The sequence below is a fragment of the Fusarium keratoplasticum genome, chromosome 6 (genome assembly GCF_025433545.1).
Source record: "Fusarium keratoplasticum isolate Fu6.1 chromosome 6, whole genome shotgun sequence".
Classification (NCBI taxonomy): Eukaryota; Fungi; Ascomycota; class Sordariomycetes; order Hypocreales; family Nectriaceae; genus Fusarium; species Fusarium keratoplasticum.
The window spans coordinates 2704139-2726383 of NC_070534.1; the positions used below are offsets into that span (position 1 = coordinate 2704139).

General features: G+C 53.7%; 5 protein-coding genes and 1 pseudogene across 6 annotated transcripts, besides 1 other annotated feature; 3 read left to right on the forward strand and 3 right to left on the reverse strand.

Annotated features, from left to right (window-relative positions):
* Nucleotides 1–835: 835 nt before the first annotated feature.
* On the reverse strand, nucleotides 836–2755 carry NCS57_00881200 (annotated as a pseudogene). The gene is made up of 3 exons: nucleotides 2113–2755; nucleotides 1812–2060; nucleotides 836–1749 (listed from the first exon to the last, which is right to left on the reverse strand).
* Nucleotides 836–2755: a sequence feature.
* A 970-nt stretch (nucleotides 2756–3725) lies between these two features.
* NCS57_00881300 (uncharacterized protein) lies at nucleotides 3726–4982 on the forward strand (the record flags this gene model as incomplete). The annotated part of the gene is made up of 1 exon (XM_053058616.1): nucleotides 3726–4982. The coding sequence occupies exon 1, from the start codon at nucleotides 3846–3848 to the stop codon at nucleotides 4980–4982; it is 1137 nt and encodes a 378-aa protein (XP_052912447.1). The 5' UTR covers nucleotides 3726–3845.
* A 962-nt stretch (nucleotides 4983–5944) lies between these two features.
* NCS57_00881400 (uncharacterized protein) lies at nucleotides 5945–6347 on the forward strand (the record flags this gene model as incomplete). The annotated part of the gene is made up of 2 exons (XM_053058617.1): nucleotides 5945–6081; nucleotides 6140–6347. Exons 1-2 carry the CDS (start codon nucleotides 6047–6049, stop codon nucleotides 6345–6347), a joined length of 243 nt encoding a protein of 80 aa, XP_052912448.1. The 5' UTR covers nucleotides 5945–6046.
* Nucleotides 6348–6926: 579 nt separating this feature from the next.
* Nucleotides 6927–16079, reverse strand: NCS57_00881500 (uncharacterized protein; the record flags this gene model as incomplete). Its single annotated transcript, XM_053058618.1, has 1 exon — nucleotides 6927–16079. One exon carries the CDS (start codon nucleotides 16077–16079, stop codon nucleotides 6927–6929), a length of 9153 nt encoding a protein of 3050 aa, XP_052912449.1.
* A 2153-nt stretch (nucleotides 16080–18232) lies between these two features.
* NCS57_00881600 (uncharacterized protein) lies at nucleotides 18233–19045 on the reverse strand (the record flags this gene model as incomplete). The annotated part of the gene is made up of 4 exons (XM_053058619.1): nucleotides 18233–18522; nucleotides 18575–18691; nucleotides 18753–18866; nucleotides 18919–19045. The coding sequence occupies 4 exons, from the start codon at nucleotides 19043–19045 to the stop codon at nucleotides 18233–18235; spliced, it is 648 nt and encodes a 215-aa protein (XP_052912450.1).
* A 755-nt stretch (nucleotides 19046–19800) lies between these two features.
* NCS57_00881700 (RRM domain-containing protein) lies at nucleotides 19801–21816 on the forward strand (the record flags this gene model as incomplete). The annotated part of the gene is made up of 7 exons (XM_053058620.1): nucleotides 19801–19804; nucleotides 19876–19929; nucleotides 20024–20071; nucleotides 20127–20132; nucleotides 20192–20263; nucleotides 20313–20594; nucleotides 20645–21816. 7 exons carry the CDS (start codon nucleotides 19801–19803, stop codon nucleotides 21814–21816), a joined length of 1638 nt encoding a protein of 545 aa, XP_052912451.1.
* Between the last annotated feature and the right edge of the window lie 429 nt (nucleotides 21817–22245).

Here is a 22245-nt window from a genome sequence, read left to right on the forward strand (position 1 = left end):
GCTGTGATTTTTTTTCGGCGTGAGTGTGAAGCGCGCTTAACGAGAGGCGGTGTGTGTCTGTAAATTTGCGGGTTGATGATCAAGTTGATCTTCTGGGGTTGGGATAGGGCAGGGATAAGGGATAGCCCTGATGCTTGTTAACATGGGAGTAGGCAACTTGTAGAAGGTCAATCAAGATGTGCAGCCGGGGGTTGGTGACTTTGATACAAAAGAACTACTGTTAGAAGACACCTGCCTCTTGGAGATAATCTCCGTGAAGCAAGGGGAAGAAAGAACTGACATTCTCAGTCACGGCGTGGCAGTTCCTGGGAGTAACTACACACCCCTTGAATCAAACGAGATGGGAAATCACATGCTTGGATATGGCCATGAACTCGGTCTGTCCGAGTAACACCGATAACATGATAGAGCGAGGCTAGGGAAGTTGCTAAGCATGTCATCCATTGGACCCCATCGGCTCTGTAGCTGCCGGAGTCGTGGTGCTGTCAACAATACAAGGGCTGTACTGATCTACGTAAAGGGAGACAACACAAGACTATGTCTTCGCTGGGGAGTGAATATTTGACATGGGCTTGATATCCGTGGTAATGGATATTCGTGGTACATACCCTAGCAAAGGATCCAACAGAATCATAAAAGGAGACTCTATAACAGGCTCTTTCTACCTTGTGTCTCTTCCTCTTGCTCTCAGATAACTGTCACGTACAATCATCAAGGATATCGATAATGATAGCTAGCCCTCACATTACGTCAAATAGGTAGCCAAATTGATATGCCAATTGTTTACCCCTTTTCAGTGATAGTTGATTATTATGAACCTCTATTATCATTGCAATTATGAATATGCCAGCCATCCATGCCATGTGCTCCTCAGCTGCTCCGTCCTCGTCATAGACAGGTACGCAGTCTCGTCCAGCCTATCCTGCAGCTCCTTAAACTTGGACGTCGGAGCCTTCTTCTCAAACAAGATATCCAACTCCAGGTACGTGAGTTTTCTCGTCTCGGGTAGCCTGAAATAGCACCAGATCAAACAGACAAAGCTTGTGCTGGCGTAGAGAAAGCACGCCTTCCCACCAATGTTCCACGCTGACGGGTTCAGCATCTTGGGCATGACGATGTTATTCACCATGATGGCTATATTATACGTCACCCTGGCCAGCGCAACAGTCTTGACGCGTAGACGAGTGGATGGGATCTCGGCCACGAGGACGTAGCACACCGGACCGATGGTGAGGTCGTAGAAGAAGGTCATGGCGATGATGATGGCCCCCAGGGCCCAGTCTGCGCCCTTGCGATCGCCCAGCGTTACCGAGACAATGCCACCGGCGAGAAGCAGGATGACTGGTATCAGCAAGCCAAAGAGGTATAGCTTTCGACGACCCACGAACGAGAGGAGAGTCCACGACATGATGCCACCAAGGATACCAACTCCGTATCCAGCAACCGAGAGGTTAAACGAGCTGGACGCGTCGAAGCCGGCTTGTTCGAAAAAGTACGGCGCGTAGGACGTGAGAGACCAACCGGAGAGTGCCTGACATATCCAAGCCATACAGGCTATCTCGGTTCTGCGACGGTTGACGCCCTTGAACAAGTCCAGATAGCTGCCACCCCCATATTTTAGAGTCTTCTCAACTCTATTGGTGTGTTGCATCAGCTCTATCGTATCGTCGATATCCATGTTGCTCTCGTTGCTGAGACGATAAAGAGCGTGCTTTGCTTCTGCTGTCCTTCCATGACGGATAAGCCACCCTGTATATCATCTTGTGTTAGTCAAGTCACAAGACTTAGGGGTATAAAGGATTTAATCTCACATGGACTATCAGGAGCAAAGCAGATGCCAAACAACAGGGGTATCGCCCAAGCCCATTGCAAGGCAAATGGGAGGCGATAGGACCACTGAGATGAGTTGTGCACCAATGCCCGAAGAATGCCAGTCCCAATCACTTGACCAACGAGCCAACACATGTTGATGTTGCTCAACACAAAGGGGCGCAGGACAGATGGCACAACTTCAGCTGCATATGTGGCAGCCAAGGTCTGGATGACGCCCCATGATATTCCTAAGTAGTTGTTAGCTAGGCATCACCCGAGATTGGTAGGCTTCATTAATACCACACAGAGCTTGCGATGCCAGTAAGACACCAATGCCGTTGGCGAAAAAGGCCCCGAAGACGGCAGCACACATCCAGAGCAGACTTGCAATCATCATCTTGCGATATCCAATGACGTCGGTGATGTATCCGTGTGCCAAGAGGCCAATGATCTCGCAGCCAATGGCCGCGTTCTGCAGGCCCATCTGCCATGAAGGCGATATCTCGTACACTTGGTCCTCAGGAGGCGTGTTTGGTGGCAAAGTCGGTCGTCCATATTTTCGCCTGAAGGCCGGAAATGCAAGGAAACCCGTAACTAGTGACTTGTCGTATGCCTCCATAACAACCGTGAGGAACAGCAACAGGGACCAGCCGACGGCTTTGGGATACTGCCGACAGCAGCGAAGGAATGTCGTCTCCTTTTCGATGGCCACGCCGCGACGAACCCGCCCCGCGGTGGTATCAAGGCTGGACGAACGTGGAAGCCAAAGCGCGTCTGCAAAATTCAGTGATACATGTCCGGTAGAAGATTCATTGTGGCTTTGCAAGATTGCAAGGCTATGAAACTCGGGCATGGGGATTTCGTCTTCATCTTGAGAACGGGTTTCGCTGGCCGAGCCCATTGAGTTCATCTCGGTCGCACGCCTCTCGGTCGTCGTCGTATTCTGACAGAACCACGTCTCTTTGGAGGATAGGACTTCATCGGGCGACAGAAACGGGAGCCGCGGCAAGTGGAGGAATGGTAGGCGGAGGTGAGAGCTAGAAACGGGCACACTTGAGGTTCCTGGCCCATTCCCTAGTCGGTGGGAGAAGTTGAAGCAGCATCTTCGCTCGAAGAGTGTTCCGACGACTTGGAAACAGGACGAGGAGCCTCCAATGGGGAAAGCAGGCTCTTTAAGACCCCATAAACCGTGCAATGTTACATGTTGCGAGGCGTCATGTTGACAGGGCGATTGGTCAATGGCGCCCGGGGAAGTACAAGCCCAGGCCGTGGCTGAAGTTTAAGGGACAAGGCGAACAGAAAGAAGAAGAAATAGTACACGTAAAAGGATCGAAATGCCATGTTATTCTGCGCCCTTGGGGGTACTGGTGTCCTGGTGGTGTCCTCGGGCATACGCTCGGGCTGTCAAGGTCCGCCTGGCTTCCAGGGATGGACTAGCCTGGGATTAGCTCAGCTGGTCAAGACTCCGAGGAGCGAAAAAACCCCATGATTTCCAGGCACCGTCTCTATTAGCGACAGAGTTTTGCCGCTTAACGCCGTTGGAGTCGGTGGAGTAGCACGTAGGAAGAGTCTCTTACAGGTTAGAGGTCAGTGATGAGGCGGGCCACTGGATCGCCAGTCGGTTTCTAACCAGGGGTGAAGGCCCGAATTGTCGTCATCTTGCAGAATCGATCAAGAAATGTTTTGTGCATTGGATGGATGTTGCCCGTTGATGTTCATGGTCAAGATGCTATGAGGGAGGACAAGCCACAGCGTACAACTTCGGTCGGAGTGGGGTCACGTGCTCGTGTATTCCGTGGCTTGCCACTGCCTTCCGCCACAGTCTTGTAACTGACCGTCCTGGTTCTCACGAATCATGTGAAACCTCATTTTTCACTTTTATACAACTTCACCACATGATCTCAGCCTTTCGTATCCGACTCCCTCAACATGGGAAGGGCCATCTGGCTTGGCCGGCACCGGCCAAGAGAGCTTGGCAACATCAGACATTCATCAGCAAGCACCAATTTGCTAGCTATCACCGCTGGCAAGACATGGGCCTCATGGATGACTATCACAGCTGGCAAGACGTGGACATGAATGGCGTCCAGCTAGACCCAGCAGGTCGTTTAAAGCGCTACACCGGCTCGAAAATGCTTTCACCCGCTCGAATAACAAGGAGACAGCAACCCAAACAATTCGGTCTCCGTTCTTCTCCTCAGAGAATATTGAATCAGAACCACGAAACAGATGAGCGAGATCTCCGTGTGCTGCTCGGCTACGCCGCGGATGCGTGGGCATCGAAACCGTTGCGGGAACATCTCTCAAATATAGAGGTGCTTCACCCTCCAAGGTTTGTCTGCCTGGAAGGCAAGCAGATGCATCGTGACGAATTACCCATCAAGTTCCATTTGGGGGTATCCATATTCGATACAAGATCCCTGGAGCTCCTTCAAAAGGGTGAAATGGATCTAGAGAAAGCCGTGGAATCTCACCATTATCTGGTTCATGACCCAATGTTCCACCCCTTGAATAGTATCGACTTCTTGTGTGGAACCCCGGAGATGGCCACCGATCCTGAGATCGCGGAGATGCTCAAGAAACTGTGTTCACCGCCTAACATCCTCGTGACCTACGGGCCTAAGAGGGAGCACCGGGCGTTGAAAAAGCTGGGTTTAGACCTATCTCGCACATACGTCTTCGACATATCCAACATGGCCCTGAGTATGTTCGATATTCCCTACGCCATGCCCCTGCAGTGGCTGCTACAGAGACTAGAAATACCGTTCGACGAAGAGCTTCTACACGTGGCGGGCAACGACGCCCATTTCGCACTCCGAGCTATGCTCATGATGGTCGCCCTAGATGCAGAGAAGCACCCGACTCCTCGCAAAGTACCGACATGGGTGCCGACGTTTAAAGCAATTGCCAACGCCAAACTCCCTGATTGGGACCCTCAGACACAGTGGTCCACTCAGGCATGGTATCGCGAGCAAGAGGATCGCCTTCGTCAACGCAGAGACATAGAGCATCGCATTGCTAAAGAAAGATATGAACAGAAAAAAGGGCGACGACAACATCAAGAATTTGTACGAGGCAATGAAGAGAGAAAAAGGTATCTTGAACATCTAAAAGCCCGGGCTGCTTATTTGGAGGAGTTGCGTGCTACTGAAGAAGTAGCGGAGGCTTGACCGAGCAATGGTTGCCCAGACGGATAGGGAGGAGGGCTGGCAGGTGTCGTTGAGCATCTGTCAGCAGATGAGGAAGAAGCCTAATATCAGTCATCAATGGCCCAAGTCTGGGTAGCATCACATGCCACGTACTCAAGCAGGGGGTTCCTCCAACGTCGGGATTTCATTCTCGTCCTTGTTCGATGTTATCTGGGGTATGGCACCACGCGGCCCGGGGCCACGGCAATTTAGCCAACAGCCAGCAGGCAAGGCCAACGAGGGTTTGCCACAGGGAGCGGCACTCAGGTTGATCTGATGACCTTGTGGTTGATTGGGATGGGCTAGAGGGGGGAACTCGTTCGGTGGACCCCGACCCGTCGAATCGTCAGATGGTCAGCACCAAAGGGGCAATCATGATGCCAGGAGGAGCGAATTCGTTCCCGCGACATCGAAAGTTGTTGATAGATTTCACTCCGGCTGGAGCCGAAATCTAGAGATGCATCATGGGATGGACTCTTGTCATGGTTTTATGCGCAGAGTTGGGAGTCATGATCGATACTCGTTCATCATGGTAACAATTAATATCCTCACTGTTAGTGGTCGCTACAAAGCATACCCACAATTCCCCAGTATCAACTACCAGGCTGCATCACAGCGACTTGGCAAAGTACAAAGACGTCAAAAAACAATTTAAAAACAATTAATTAATTAAATAAACACTTCTATAACTCATACAAGACATGCATTCTTTCGTCCGAACACATCAGCCTCATCCAGCGAGCCCTGTTCCCCGGAATCGCCCGAATAGGGTCAGACTGCCCAGGGTCCCAGCCAGCAATCACACCACCATCGACCGACTCGCAACCGCATTGAGCCCTATGTGAATGCTACGCCTCAAGGGCCCAAGTTAAGGGCCAAAGACCCAAATTTTGATATAAAGATGACCTAGGAACTCGTAATGGAGTGATTCTTTCTTCACCAAGCTCTTCAATACAAGCATCGATACACAGCCAATTGCAGGCTATTCCATCTCGACAACTTCTCAACCTACTTTTTCAACTCACTTACACGCCTCAACACTCACAATGGCCGCCCTCGCCAAGCCCGCTGCTGCCCCCAAGTAAGTCGAAACAAGCTCAACTCATTCACAGATTTCATCCTAACACTTTTTCTTCAAGGGTTCTCCCCATCATCATGGCCGTCGGAAGCTTCGCCGTCGTCGCCGGCTTCGTCCGTTCCCAGCTCGCCATCACATCAGCCAAGTTCGACCGATCCTTTGACAAATACAACACCCCCGAGAGCGAGGCTTCGCGGGCAAAGACATTTGAGGGAGCCGTCGAGAACCCCCGAACAAGCCTGTTCAACGCACTCGGCCGACGACAGTAGACGAGAACAATATCGAAGGGGATGGGAATCTTTTTACTGCGTACATATTCACAACGCTGAGCGTTCTCTATTATTGTCACCAAACACTGCCCGGATAGAAAGAGGTGGCACGGTTGACACGGTTGGCTGCATTTGACGAGCATCGATACCACAAATTCATACACACATAAACATGGGCATTCAATAAACTGTTAAACATCACAAGAGTAAAATATGAGTGAAATATAGTTATCAATTCTTTTTAATTACATACGGAAGCCCTCCGCCCAGGGGTGTCTCTTCGCCTGTCATCCCCTTTCCCTCATCATTGAACTTTGGCCTATCACCTCCTATCCAAACACCACTCATCCATGCCGGAATCGACGTGTATCCACCCTGTCCATTTGACCTGTACTGTGCTATGCTATGTTGAATGCTTGCTTCCCTGCTCTCCAATGGGCTGAAGCAAGTTATGCAAAAGAATAAACAAGAAACCCTTCTCCTATCCATACGCCCCTATTGTACCATTGTTCTATAAACTACATGTACCTTGCCGTCACTGTGGAGTGACTTGGCTTTTCCTCCTCTTCGTCCCTCCCCTCATCCCGACTTCATCCTGCTGGGCGTCCAGCTGAGTCGTGGTCCCGTCTGGCTCGATGACCGTCGTGTCCTAGGCCTTGTCGTTGGAGGAGGTGGCGGTGGGGTTTCATCCACGGTTTCGGAATCGTCCTCTTGTTGAGAGCTGCTGGTGTCTCTATGACTGATGCGAGAAGTGAGTGCGCTGATCTTATCTTTGAGATTGCTTGTGCCGCTCTTACGGCGCACACCAGATCCCGAATCATGATTACTCAGGCTCGATGGAGGCCGCTCAATGCCAGTCGGGATTCTCCTAAACCCAGGCTTGAGCTGCTGTTGTGCAACCGGCACCGGGATGTTGCTGTGTACACTGCCGTGCACACTGTTGCGCATGCTCATGCCGCTATGCATACTGCTGTTCATGCTACTGTGCACGCTACTCTGGGGGCTTGCTGTTCCTGGCCTAAGGAGTTCGATGCCATGAGTGTGGTGTCGGTTGTTGCGGTTATCCTCGATGGGTGTTGGTGGTGTCATCATGAGGAAGGATGGCACGTTTGGAGCATGGTGGCCGTGAGGTGGCTGAAGGCCATGAGTGCCAGAGGCGCCGCTGCGGTAGGATCTTCGGCTCTTAACGCTGGAGCTGCGGCTTCGGCGTCGCATCGTCGATGATGGTGGTATGCTACTGTGTGTGCTTCCGGCTCGGATGCTGCGAGGTGGTGATCGAGAAAAGTCAACTGGGGATGAGCCATACATGCTGGAATCGTCGCTGTCGTTGAGACTGCCAGGGTAGTGCTGGGATCCTCCCGAGGATGACGGGGCAATGAGAACCGAGCTGCTAGCCAGTTCTCGTAGCTTGTTCCGTTGTTCAGCATTGGGTCGGTGCTTGGAGAACTTGTTCCCGATGAGAGCGCCCGTATGCGAGATGAGAGCCTTCACCACAGCCTTCTTGAGTGCCAGTGCCAGGTCCAGGTTGGACCACGTCTTGTTCTGCCACTCAATAGTTGGCATCCTGAACACGAAATCGTGCACATCCTCGATGTTGCGGTTGTCTTTGCCTCGGTAGCTCAGGCACAGTACAACAGAGGGCATCTTGATGGATGCAAACGTCATGAAGTGACTGGCACGCGTCATCATCTTAGTGAGGTCGTCAGAGGGCGGCTTCTCGTTGTTTTGCTTCTTGCCGAGGCCGAAGCGAGACTTCTTGTCACCGTCCCTTGACTCGCGGCCATCCCTTGAAGACCGTCCAGTTGAAGTGCGTCCAATGCCGACCCGAGGTGTCGCAGTCGATCGTAGCGACTCGTGGGATGCCTTCTTCAGCATCGTCTTGGAGGTTCCAGGGGCACGGAACAGACGGAACGAATGTCCATCACTGCCGCCGGTATTAACGCTCAGGGCCTTGCGTGGAGATCGCTCTGCCTTCGAGTTTGATGTGAGGGTAGGGCGAAGTCGCAATTCGAGAGAGCCTGAGCCGGCTGAGAACGACGATGAAGACGACGCTCGTTCGTAAGCTCTGTCAAATGACGGCATATCAACGCCATTGGGGCTGTGGATGGAATCATCCTCATCTTCCTCTTCATCTTGGTCAGTCTGCTTAAGCATGAAGGGTGAATCGTTCCTTGTGCCCGACATCTTGTCCCCGTTGATGCCAGGGAAGATGTACTCAAACAGTCGCTTGCCCACTTCGCGCTCAAGCTGAACCTTGATCGGGAACAGGTTCACCTCGAAGCGATCCATGACTGTGATACCTGCAATAGCTTCCAGCATATGCCAATACACCCGAATCATCTCCTTGTTTTGACTCTCTGGAGGAAGGGGTCGTTCGGGGTCGATGTACGGTGCAACCATCTCAGGGTACGTGGCATCTGGTAGCAGATTCAGACCGAGGACCTTACCAACTCGGATGAGATTGACGTGGGAGCCATCCGAGTTATCCGTTCGATCGTACTCCAGATCCTTCAGTTGCAGCTCCACCAGAGGATCACTAGAGTCTTGCATGAGATGCCACACAATGTCTCGCACCGAGATGTTCCACCTCAGCAGACCAGCGCTGTCAACCGAGTTGACATCGTATTTTCTTTGAGAGCTGGTGATGGCTTTCATCATGAAGAACAGCTCATCTTCGCAGGCAGCTAGGTCCTTCTCGAGGTGCAAACGGTCTTCCCAGCCCTTCTTGTCAAGGTACTTGGAGTACGTCTGGAAATGTTCCTTGATCTCCTCCATCTGTCTGATTCTCTGCTGCAGCTTCTGAACCATGGCCGGAGCGCCACTCAGGTCGCTGAAATCTGATGCGAGGATGATCTTTTCCAAGCGCTCGCTTCTTGTCTTCTCCATGGGTTCGTTGTACATGAGGAGATCCAGCACGATGACATACAATGCATAGTACTGTGACGAGTTGCAGAGTGCGCGCGCTGTCGGGAACTCGACCCAGAGGTTGTCCATGCGGTTCTCCACGTTGTCCTTTGGCGAGAAACCTTCGTTGTCGTCCGCGTTGACTTCGTCGTTGTACTTCAGACGCAGTGTGTTGTACTTATCATATCGAACCATAGCTGAAGTTTTCTGGACAACGCGCTTGAAGCCGAAAGGATCCGCCTGGAAGTCGAACACAACCTCGATGGGCACCCAAGGTGGCCAAGATGAGCCACTTGGGGCACCATACTTGCTTCCAACGTACATGGAAACGAGGCTTGTCTGGAACCACTTCTGGTGCGTGACGAAGAACTGAACGCTATCCATGTTGACGAGGAAGCGGCGCTGAACGAGACCACTGACATTGTCAGAGATTCTCTCCTTCTCCATGACTTCCATCACCTTCAGCTCCATTCCCTTGGCTGTCGCGAGCACCACATTCTTCTTGTTCTTATCGCTCTGTAGTTGGATCTGTGGTGCAATGATGCGGATGTGATAACTGCTCTGAGGGGTGAACTCTTCGGCGATTCCGGTAACCAGGTCCTCGATGGAACCTTCGACAACTCCGTCGGCGTTTGTGCTCCAGGTTGCACTAGTGAACTTGCGGCCCTCACCAAGAATCTTTCGGATCCGTTCCTCGATGTCTTGAGCGTTCTCCTCCTCCCTCATGCTTGACGCGCGAGAACTTCGACCTTTCCTACTGTACGTCGACTTGGCCTTCCCGGGCTTGCTGTTGCTGTTGCTGTTAGCCTTGGCCCTGTTCTGTTCCTCCACAATGTCCAGGATGAATTTGATAGCAGGGCGTGAAAGGTAGTAAGTAAATCCACGCCGCTGGCTGTTCTGGTGGAGGTAGCGAAGTACGATGTTTCTTAGCAGATTGTTCCACTTGAGCTGCAAGTTGTGAATGACGAAACGGTTGTTGAACTCGCTTTCGAACTCGCTGGCCGCCGGGATTTCAATAGTCTCGTCCTGGAATGCAACGGTTTCGCTGGATGGCTTCCGCCCATCAGTGCTGCGCCTGTGTGTGCTTGACGGCGCCCTCATGTAGGCCTGGTTAAGCATGGTCTCCAAGAACTCCTTCTTTTCCCTCAAGACGTGAGTGTGCTTCCTGTACGCCTCAAACTCTTCAACTGCGTCGGTATCCTTGGCATCGCATTTGATCACCTTCAGCTCGGCTTCACCCACCTCACGAGCGTGTGCTTGCATTTGAACACCGAGCTGGTCCAGTCGGTGCTGGATGAGTTGACCCTGAATCCGTCGGGGATCATCGTCATGTCGCATGACACAAAAGTGAGTGGGCTCGTTTCCAAACGGACTAGTTCTAGTAGGATCACCAGCAATAACACCTCCAATGTCGGTTTGTCGGAAGTATGTGAGCCGGGGTGCGTATGCAAGGGGCAAGATCTTGGTGTCAGGATGCGGTTCAGTCGGCGTGATCCAATCCAACTCAACAAAGTCGTCCATATCGATCCAGCTGAAGTCATTATCAGGAATGGTGAATCGAGACAAGTCCGGTTTCTCCTCAGCGTCACTCATCAAAGTCGCAATTGACCCCTTCTTGATGGCCTCGGTGGTGGTTCCTTTCAAGCTCGCTGAGACTGCCCTGACATCGGCGCTAACAAGGTCAAGCTGGGCAGCATGGATCTTGATACCGGATGTTTTGCTCTCGCTGTCATCATGTCGACCTTTTCCAAGAGTGTTGAATTCCTCTCGTCGTTGGTGAAGATCAAGTGAGAAGCTGTCGAAACGAACCTTTATGCCAGTCGCAGAGACGGCGTTCTCGGAGTAATCCTCGACATCCTTGTGCTTGTAGATGTGACTCAAGAACAAGGGCGCCAGTAGCAGATTGTACTTGACAGTTGCCAGGTGGCGACCGAACTTCTTGCTGTTCTTCTCGCGTCCAGGGAACAGAGTGCCTTGGCGAATGGGAAGTGACAGTGGCTGGCCAAACAACCCCCACCAGGCGAAGAAATGAGTGAAGAATCTCGGCGTAAGATGAACCGTGTTGTAGCTTCGTGAGGGTTCGGGGTTTTCTGACATCCAATTGCGATCGGCTGGAGCTCGGACGGCGATAGAGAGATGGATATGTCGACTCCTGAAGCCACGCATGGCATCGTACGGAAGGCCGTTCTCGTCGGGCTTGGCAAAGTGCGGGTTCTTGAGGACGATATCGTAATGGGGACGGAACTCGAAGTTTCGTCTGCCATCCTCAATGGCACGCTCGAAAATGAGCCCCAACATCACTTGCACCTTACCCGATAGCTTCATGACGACCTTCTTGAAGCTTGCTTCGGACTTGTAGTTGTCATCTGGCAAGTAACCCTCGACATCGTGTTGCCGCCTGGCTTGCTCTCGGACTTCGTGACTGAAGTCGGGAATAGCGAGAATGTACTCGCCGCTTTCCACCGAGAGGAATCGCTTTGGATCATCATCCGCGTTGATGCTCCATCGGATATCGTTGCGCCAGCACATGAGGAAACCGGCACCATTTCCAGTGACCTGATAAGGATCGCGAGAACCCTTGAGAGCCAGGTGCACGTCGCCATCACCCTTCCAAGCCGCGTGTATCCTCGAGTGGAAATTGAGTCGGAGCTTATCCCAGAATCCAACGCGTTCAGAGGGGTCGAACTGAGGTTTAGTGAAAGATTCGATCACCATCATCATATCTTGAACGGCAGGCTGGTAACAGGGACCCCAGGTGATCCGCGTCGGGAGAGCACTGTTGACGTCCATGTGCACGTCGGAGTAAGACTTGACGGGTCCTATCGTGCGCCTCACCTCTATGGCAAAGCTGCCTTCGTTGGAGGAGCCTGGGAGCGAATTCCTTGGAGGAACGACGTTGACGCGTACCCGGCGGGTTGACTCAACACCTCGGAACTCTTCAGCAATGACAAAATTCGTCTTCAACGACACGGCTTGGATCTTGGCTGACTGTCCATATTTCATCGGAGGGATGTGTAAGAGTGGAAGCGGGTAGTCTCGTAATGTCACCTTGGCTTCTCCCATTGCGATGCCAACATGCATTGGTACAAGCAAGCTGTACTGCATATCCCGAGGCATCCCCTTTCCAATCGTGTGTAGGAAATTCGGCAACTCCTTCATCGGGAATGTTGGCTTGTCGATGGTGAAGTGCAAGTCACTGATGAGAGTGGCCATGAGTGCTGGTCTCGGTGGCACTTCAAGCAAATTCTCGGCCTCCTCAATGTCCTCGGGAACCTGGTTGGCCCCCCAGAATTGGCCACGGGACTCTTTCATGCTGTTTCGAGAAAGCTCACAGGCGCGGTCGATTCGCTTCTTCCAACTCTGTGCGTTGAACATGTCGAGATGGTTCCGAGCGTAGTGCTCGGTGACCTTTGAAACGCCATTCACCTGTAGAGCCTCCGACTCGGGGTCGTATCGAGGCGCTCTTCCGCGCTGCGAGCTTGGTCGATTCTCCCTTCCATTCATGGCATCCATGCTCCGGCTGCGCGCTCCATGGGCATCCGCCGTCTCTGGTCGCCCGCGAGGGAAAGTTGACCGAGAGCGAATCTTACTTGTTCCTCTGCGGATCTCGTCTTCACGCACTCTCTTCAGCTTGACCCTAAAAGCGTTTTCTCGTGCAATGCGCTGTGTCTGCTCGATGAGGCCAGTCCGGTAGATCATGTTCAACTTCCACTCGAAGCCTCCGTCCTCAAGCTCGAACAAGAAATTCCGCGTACGGACCGACACCTTAGGTACTAATTTGGGTCCTTCTGGCTTCTTCTCGAGTATGTACTCGTTGGTTCCGGTCTTAAAGCGATGATGTAGCTGCTGCACTGCTTTGATGACATTGATGAAGTTGTCGCTGATTTGGCTGACGATGACTTCATGTGGCACAGCGACACGGACGGCTTCTGTCACGATATCAACCATCTTCTCGTCGACCACTCCACCGTAAGCAGTCTTCTTGCGAGATTCTCGGAGATCGAGACGTCCCGACTTGACGCTCACGAGCCTTGCCCACACGTTACGCATTCGTGGCGGCTCCGTGTAAAGGCGAACCAATCTGGCTGCAATGTATGGAGTGGACCACCTCTGGCGACCGAGTTCCAGACCATACATGTGCAGCATCATGGAAGGGTCATGAGGCATCTCAGCCTTAAGCTGGATGAGCGCCGCCTTGAAATCGAGCGTGACCAGCTCAGGGGTAACGGTAGATAGTTCCCCACCAAGATCTGGCGGGGCCCCTGGGGGAGCCAGTCGGTCCTTGCTGGGGGGTACCTCCTTGAAGGTTCCCTGCTGCTTCGGCCGTGGAATGTCCCGGCCTGTTCGCATGAACGCTTTTCGTAGAGTCATGACAGCAACACCAACTGCGTAATGTCGGTAGAGCGAATACTGTGCCAGGATGGACCGCACGGTGACTTGGATGTTGAAGGTCGGTCCACTGGCATCACTGGCAGCTCCCAAGGAAAGTTCAAGTCTTGGGATGCTGAAGAATGGCTCTGGTTCGAGGATATCGATCGCATCCATGATTTGAGCTTCAATCCCGCGCGCAAAGACAGTAAGCCTTCGACCGTCCCCAACGTTTTGCGCCTTCTTCTTAGGCCGAGGCGAGCTAGACGGGGGCGTGAAGTCCGAGTCAGATTGGTTAACTGAGCGACTGTTGGCTCGTCTCCTAGATGGCCGCCGTTGCAGCCCATCAAAGCGATGAGCACGGTACTCGGCCGAAACGGTGTCCCAATGGATGAACACTCCGCGAGTGTCGTCTGAGATCTCTTCGTCGATCCCGGCAATCTCCAAGTTCATGTCCGAGGCGTCAAACTGGCATCGCAGTAACCAGCTCGGCATTGATCGCAAGAAATTCTTGCCACTCCTTGGCCGGCTTACGGGTCCCTTCTCTGGCTCCACGTCGATTCGTAGCTCTCGGACGATCTGGCGCACACCGTCTATAATTTCAGGTCTGATTACGCTGATCGAAGCGGACTGGAGGTTTCCTGTAATGTCAACGTACACGTCGGGGCGAGCGCCAAGGTGAACCTTCATATCCAGAGACTCGGTTGTGATGAGGTTGAACCGTTCACCGTTGTTCGTCTGGTAGTAAAGGTCATGAGACTGAAGTCGAATGGCCCCATCGAGTGTGTAGTGGAGATCTTCGAAAAGACTGTGTGAGGATTCCATATCGAGAGATATGGAAGAGATGGAGGAGATGATGAGGTCGAAATCGTCGGGGTCCTCCGTTTTCTGTAGTGGCTTGAGCTTGATGCGCACAACGGGTTCATGCATGGAAAATTTGTAGTTGGCCTTGGGTAATAGGCGCGAGATGAGATGATGATTCTCGCTCTTGGCTTTTGGTGCCTTGGGCTTTGATTTAAGGAGGGCGATGAGGAGCGGTAGGTGTCGAGGGTCTAGATCGACCGAAGGAGATGTAACCACAGAGTTGGCAAACATGATATTCGCGTTCCTCTCGTCCACGGTGCCGTCCCGCAAAACTTCCACAGTCTTGGAGAGTAGGGTTGTCTTGATTGTGGTCGTGGCCATTGGGATGTAAATGAGGCGCTCGGGCTGGCCATGGCCATCGTCAAGGCCGACAGAAATCGACAAAGCGGCGGCCAATGCTTCGTGCGCGATGGCTTCGGCAGGGAAATACATGCGGTGCGCAGGCGATTTGGAGTCCAACCTATGAAGATCTATACCAACCTCCTTCATCGCGAGATTGAGCAGAAGAGGATTTGACCCAGGTTTGATCGACTGGACCTTCTTGCTAACACCAAGGAAGCTCACAGCGAATTGGATCTCCTTGATGCCTCGCAGAATGGAGCTCAAGAACTCTTTGGAGTCTGATACGGTTCTCATCAGATCCGCATTTGTACTTCCGGCTTGGTCAAGCTCCTGGACAACCTTGCCCAGGAAGATATCCACAGGCTCATCGGTGCTGGGGGATTTGGTTTCGTTCCGGCATTTCTTAAACCGGTCCATGCAAGTCTGCAAGTCGTCAAAGGGGATGTGCAGACGCCCAACCTTGACAGCCACGGCAGCTTCGCGCAAACCATCCATAGACTTGTACAGATACCCGTGGACATTGATGAACAAATGGTCGAGCACCTCCATCGATTCGCTGCCGTCGGCAGTGAACAGAACGCTCCGGAGCGTAACCGTCCATTCTGCCTGTCGATCCTTACTACGGGAATCGGACCTCCGGGCGAAGAAGCGAGCGCGGTCAACCATTTTGCGTCGCGTGTCCACAGCCAGCGTGAAGCTCCCAACCTGAACATTGCCCACGTCCACAATGTTCACGGCCGAGTTGGTTGCGACCACATCAACCAGTTTGAGCCAGCTGATGTTCCTGTGTAGCCTCTTGATCTTTTCTTTGACATTGGTCAACTTCTTCCATGTCTCGCTTCGAACGACGGTACTCGTAGGTCGCCGAGATAGTTGTGGTTTGGGACGGGAATTGGATTTATCCGCCGTCTTTTTGCTCTTGGTCGTCGGCTCGGTATCGCTTCCTTCGCCGTCTGAATCGGCCGACTTGTTTCCTTCCAGCTCCTTGATGTCCAACGTAACGACAAGCTCACTCAGAACGACACTTAGCCATGTGGGCTGAGCAAACGTCGGCCGATGGACGTTAATCCCAAGGCCCCTGATCTCGATCCTGCATCCATCCCGTGGTGTGTATGCGAGGCGACGGAGGGAGAAGTAGCCGATTCGTTGGATGGAGATGCCGGTAAGGATTCGAAGTACGGCGAGGAGGACAAAGGACGATAGGTATAGGAGGACAAGTAAGCCGAACACGAAGGTCGGGTTTAGCAGAGCCATATTTCAAAGGCTCTCGCGAGCCTCTCCCGCCAAGCTGACTGCATGAGGGCAACGTTAGCCAGGGGCGGTGTATGATGGCGTGGTCAGGCAACTCACATTTACTGTTGGTGGAAGAGGTACCATGCCTTCCTTTCTACTCGAGTTGTCTTGAGGCGGGCTATGCCATCGCCGCGAGCTCGGATGTGCTTGTGCGATCAGAATGCCGAATTTCCGGTTCCTCCCACAACGTAGGTCGCTTAGCCTCCTGACAGCGTCGACCGAGAAGCTTTGCGCGACGAAAGATGCCGGAGGGAGGCCAAATAAATCAGATACTGATGACGATGGAGCTTGTGGCCGGGCCGTCCGGCATGGAATCGACGACGAATTTAACGAAGCTGAGTTTGGGGCGGGATCGGCGGGATCTCTCGAGCGCGATAGATGTTGGAAGGGGACGGGAGGCGGGTAGATTATCCGTGACGTCAAGGGGGCCACAACGGTCGGCGGGAAAGGAGAAAAAGGGGGTTGCACGCAGGCGCAGGCGTACAGAGCCGTGATATATAGAGATGGAGATGGCGACACCTCTTCGCCGCGACCTGAGCAGAGAGAGATGCAAGGTTTGGCAGCGTCGAGTCGAGGGGATGGAGGTGCCAAAGACTGAGATACGTATACTGTCGTAGCGTCCAAGATTGGTTGGGATGGATGGCTCCCGTCCAGTGAGAGACAGATGGAGCAGGCGGGCGGGCGTGTTCCGCCGGGGCCAGCCCCTGCCCGTTCAGACGCCAGCACTCAAGCGATCAGAGGGGGTACGTACCGAATCTTCCAAAGCCTCCACTCAGAAGCCTCCAAGCTGAAGCCACGAGCCTCACTCGGGGGTCGATTAGGGCAGAGCACGGGCCATGTCATCTATCAAACAGGGAACGCCTTGTAAGCCCTTGGTAAAGCCAATTCCATTTTGATGATGACCAATCTAAACTCAGCAGCATGTCGAAAGGGCACAATAAGGAGAATTATTACTCTGATACTGGGTCTCAGTTAGCCATTCAGCATCGAATGTCTTAAAAATCATGTCTCCGGCATGTCAATAATCGTCTGGAGATGTTGTTCTAGGCGGAGCAGCGGTCTGCCTGCCCAGGATTGGTCACCACGGAACGGAGCGTTCACCTCCCGGTAGCCCGCATCCCAAGGTTCAACTTACGCACCAAGCAACATTTTCTTTTTCTGCCAGAATTCACCATTGGCTTGGTTAGATAGGTAGCTTTCTGTCTCAAAGTGCGGGGAAAGCAAGGCAGGATCTTCTATCCCGTTCCAGCACTAAGATCTCGTTCATCATTTGGAGGCGTTTTGCCAGTCAGAGCTAGCCCATTCGTATCCGGCTTGGATTCGTCGTCTACATACCGCCAAGCCCATGTTCGGACCCCTCAGACCACATTATCAAACATTTTACCTGGACGACAATCTTGGGTTGCCATGGCGCCACGTTTGGATCTGGCCACGAAGTGTGAAGATCAGATACTGAAATCAACGTTTCAACCAGGAGCTCGACTGGTGTGACCGCGGAGATTTATTATCCAGGCCGAGTTTCTGTCTCTCGCTCCGAAATGCGTCATCCTTGTTTCATTCAACAGTGACCGTCCACCGACTCGTCTTACAAGTGGCGTGTCATAGCGTTGTTCGTTGAGCTCCCACACCCATGATAGCGGTGCTGTGCTGTGCGAGGTTGGTTGCAGACAATGTGGGCATAGCTTGGTATATGCCTCCTTACAACGTGCGGGCTTCGTTTTAATGAGGTTCTTGTAACCCTAATTGCTGATAATGGCAACGCACATGCGCTCATCCCTGCGTTGCAGTCCAAAGCTCAATGGCCCTGCGCCATTGGGCTTGTTGTTGAAAGTTGTTGGGGATATGCGTTGTCGCTGCGAAAAGCCACCTCTCGAGCAAAAGGCGGGGTTATTGGGGTCTTGGTTTTGTAGCTTCTCACCGTAAGCTCTCCAGTCTGGACGATCATCTCACAAAACTCCGCATGATATGCCGACGCATCGCATGAGCCGCCTTTTCAGGGCGGCATTGTGGCCAATAGCATCTCTGCCACCTCTTACGAGGGTGTATCAATGCGTTTTAGTTCCCGCAAGTGAGTCGAGGACAACGTGGGAGCATGGTTCAGTGGGAGTTCATTTTCATCGCAAAGGGGTATCTGCTTGAGCTTCCTCCTGTGCCTGCTTCTTTAACTCGGCAATGCGATCATCGATGAGTGCAATGTCAGCATCGATTCTCAGCATCTTCTCTGACATCATGTTCGTATACTCTTCGTCAGTAAGTTTCTTGAGAGGGCTCCATCGAGAGATCCAGCTAGCGTTCTCGTCCTGAACCTTGGGCTGGCGACTGGACATTCGGTTCACTGCCATTTGTCCTCCAGCACCCAGGACTGTCCAAACTAGCATGGCCGGGAGGATATTTGAGGGGCCCCCTGATATCACGGTCAGTTGAGACAAGTTGTGTGAAATGCCGACTCAACTTACGAATCAACCCTCCCATGGCACCAGCTGCCGTGCCGGCAATGGCACTGGCCTTGGTTTTATCCGAATTTCTGAGCTGTTCTTCACCGCCCCATGCTTTGACCACGATACTTCTCGTGACTTGGGACTGTCAGTCGAGTTCATGAAGTGAATCACCTGTGCCACGTGAAGATGAACATACACCAAAAGCTGGTCCCTAGTGTGAACCATTGGAAGCCAGAAACTGCGCCCCAGACAATGGGGTTTGCTTCTTTAAAGATAGAGCCTCCTACGCCAGCCAAAACACCAGCAGTCCCTGTCATTCGTTAGTTAAAGACAACCTCGCGAGAGAACTCTGGCAGACACACCTGTCAAACCACCAACCTTCAGGGGTGGTAGTACTAGATCGACGATCTCGGGAGCAAACAGGCCTCGAGAAGACTGCCGTTGGCGCAAGGGCGCTGCTTGAGGGTCTCGACTGCTATTGTCTGCCATGATGAGTGTGACGAGGATGAGAAGAAAGCCGGTTAACGGTGAAACGGAAGAAAAGGGAAAATACAACTAAAAGTACAATGGGACCTTGACAAAAAGAAACAATATTACATGGCTCGCCGTACCGCCGACGTTGCCGTTTGATATCACGATAAATGACCTCGTGGTGGATATATCGACTTTTCCCCGGCCGGATATTTCTGACGGAGCCCAGGGAGGCTGGCAAAAGGCCAATGGCAGAAGGCAGGAACCGTGGATGAAAAACCCGTGACATGACATCGGCAGGTGTCCGGTCCAATCGATTATTGGTGGGCACTTCGGCGCACTTCGACAGACGCTCACTCGCTCCTGCCACTGCTGAGCAGTCCTGCAAGCGAGACAGAGGAAGGGGGCCCGGTGGGTGGGGCTAGTGACCAATCGGGTTAGCGCCTCCCACTCTCCCACTGCTGGCCTGGCAAAATTAAGCCAACCCTCACGGGCGCCTCCATCATCATTTTTTCTACGCCGAGCAAATTTCGACTCGTCAACCCCCAGACACGGCAACACTCGTCGGGGCCCAACTACTTCTCGCGACCGTCCCGTCACCATCTTCGAATCTTCAACTTCCGGTCTCCCGGTTCCCGCCTAGACAGCGACCGATCTCGACAGCTTCACTGAGCGAGAGCTGAACCGCCCGCTAAACCCCGGTCGGTTTCGCACTCTGCAATCCTACGCGCATCGGTCTTGGAATCGTTGCGCGTGGCCGCTTAACCGCAATCATGGGTGAGCATTATGCCTCAACACCTCTGCAGCCGCTAGCGATGATGGACATGCTGACCATGACTTTTGCGTAGCTCCTAAGAAGAAGGAACAGCAGAAGATGTCCCTTGGGGACTTTCTGGCTGACAGTGAGTTCTGCCCCTCGTCTTCTCCCTCTCGTCACCCCGCTACTGCGCACATGTGCCTATTACCCCTCGCCTCTCTTGTCTAACCCTCTTGTAGGTTTTGGTGGTGGAAGCTCTTGGGCCGATGAGGTAGAGGAGACTTATGGTAAGCATCCCGTCGTCGAGTCTGTCTACGTTGTTGGTCGCTAACTCCCTCATAGTCACCGGTACGTGCCATGTTTCATGCCATCGCCGCGACCCACGGTGGACTGACCACACCCTTTAGGCACTCAGGCCCTGCCCCCGAGCGACCGCCCTCGTTACAACAACAACTCTTCCTCCAGTTGGCAAGATCGGGGTATGTATCAGCCTGGTCGCAGCCTGATTTCCCGCGCTTACATGTCCAGGCTTCTCTGTCCGCGAGGCCGCGCCTCAGCAGATCCCCGACAAGCCTCCCTATACCGCTCACCTGGGAAACCTGGCTTATGATGTTACCAACGATGCCGTGAACGATTTCTTCACCGGCTGCGACGTCGTCAGCGTCCGTCTCATCGAGGACCGTGAGCTTCAGCGACCCAAGGGTTTCGGCTATGTTGAGTTTGCCAGCGTTGAGGGCCTGAAGCAGGCTCTCGCTCTCGACGGAGAGTCGTTCCAGGGACGTACTGTCCGAATTAAGGTTGCTGATCCTCGTAAGTTGATATGCGCTATATAATTATCAAGTGATTCTAACTTTCATCAGCCCGCGGAGGTGATCCTGGCAGAGGAGATTCTATTCGGGAGCTGGGAGACTGGACTCGCAAGGGTCCTCTGCCCGATGCTCCCACTCGAGGTGGCCCCCGGGAGTTTGGCGAGCGCCGACCTCCTCGTGATCCCGCCTCCTTTGAGAGCCGTCCCCAGCGCGAGCTGACCTGGGAGCGACACGGACCTTTGGCTCCCCTTCCTGCCCAGGAGGGCTCCGGCTCCCGAGACGGCAGCCGTCCTCGCCCCTCCCCCGAAGGACTTGGCGAGCGAAGTGAGTCTTACCGTGGAAACCGCCGTGACTCGCCCGCCTGGGGCGAGGCCCGTGAGGGTGGCTCGCGTCCTCCTCGCGCTGAGCGTCCTGAGCGTCCTGAGCGCCCCGAGAGAGTCGCCACCGCCGCCGAGAAGGACATGCAGTGGCGGGACCGTATGCGCCCTGACGCTAAGCCTACCTCTCCTGATGGCAGCGCTCCTCCCTCGCCTGCTCTGTCAAACGCCGGCCCTGCTCACGGTGGACGCCCTCGCCTGAACCTGCAGAAGCGAACTGTTTCCGAGGCCCCCGATGCCGCCTCGCCCTCGCTGGGCTCCGATGCCAAGGCCAGCCCCTTCGGCGCTGCTCGCCCCATCGACACTGCCGCAAGGGAGAAGGAGATTGAGGAGAAGCGTCAACAAGCTGTCCAGGAGAAGCGTGAAGCCGATGAGAAGGCCAAGGAGGAACGACGCATCGCCAAGGAAGCTGCTGCCAAGGCTGAGGCCGAGGCCGCTGAGGCTGCTGAGGCTGAGGCTGCTGAGGCGGCCAAGGCTGCAGCGGAGCCCAAGGAGGAGCCTGCTGCCGAGGCTGAGGCTACTGAGTCAGCCAACGGCGAGCAGAAGGTCCCTATCCGAACCCGTGAGCCCCGTGAAGGTGCTGCCCCTCACCCCAAGTCGAGAGCCGCTGAGGCCTCAAGCTGGCGCTCTGCTTCTGGTGATCAGCGAGGGTTCCGCGGGGGACCCGGTCCCCGGGGCGGACGTGGTGGTGGACGTGGTGCTCGGGACCCACGACCTCCCCGTGCCAACGGAGCTGCTGGTCAGCAGGCTTCTGGCGATGCCGAAGCCGCAACTCCGACTACCGACGAGGACGGATGGACCACGGTGCCCAAGAAGGGTCGCCAGGGACGTGCGGTGGCACCCTAGAATGTGTACATATCGCCCCGTTTCTCTACGGTTTGACGACTAGAAATGCCCGTCGCAAGATATCCCACTCGCACGACTCGACTCTACTCTCGACTGGACTCGACGAAGCGGCTTACGTCTTGGACTCTGGAATTTCCTCTCTCGAACGACTCCCATCTCATACCCACCTGCAAGCGATGTCGGAGGCTTCGGCGTCGCGTGCTTTTCTCTCGTTGTCCTTGATACCCAGCGTGTCCAGGACATGGACTCCTCTCCCGCCTTGGTTTCTCTCGGCCACGGTGCCCTAGTTCCTCGTCTGACCGCCACCACGTCGGACTCAACTCATTCAGCCTCCAGACCTTGATCACTCGCTTACAACAAGGTAGGGAGGGGGTTTTTGAGCATTTGACCTTTTGGCGTTTCGAGACAAAAGCAAAAAGAATGGCGGCG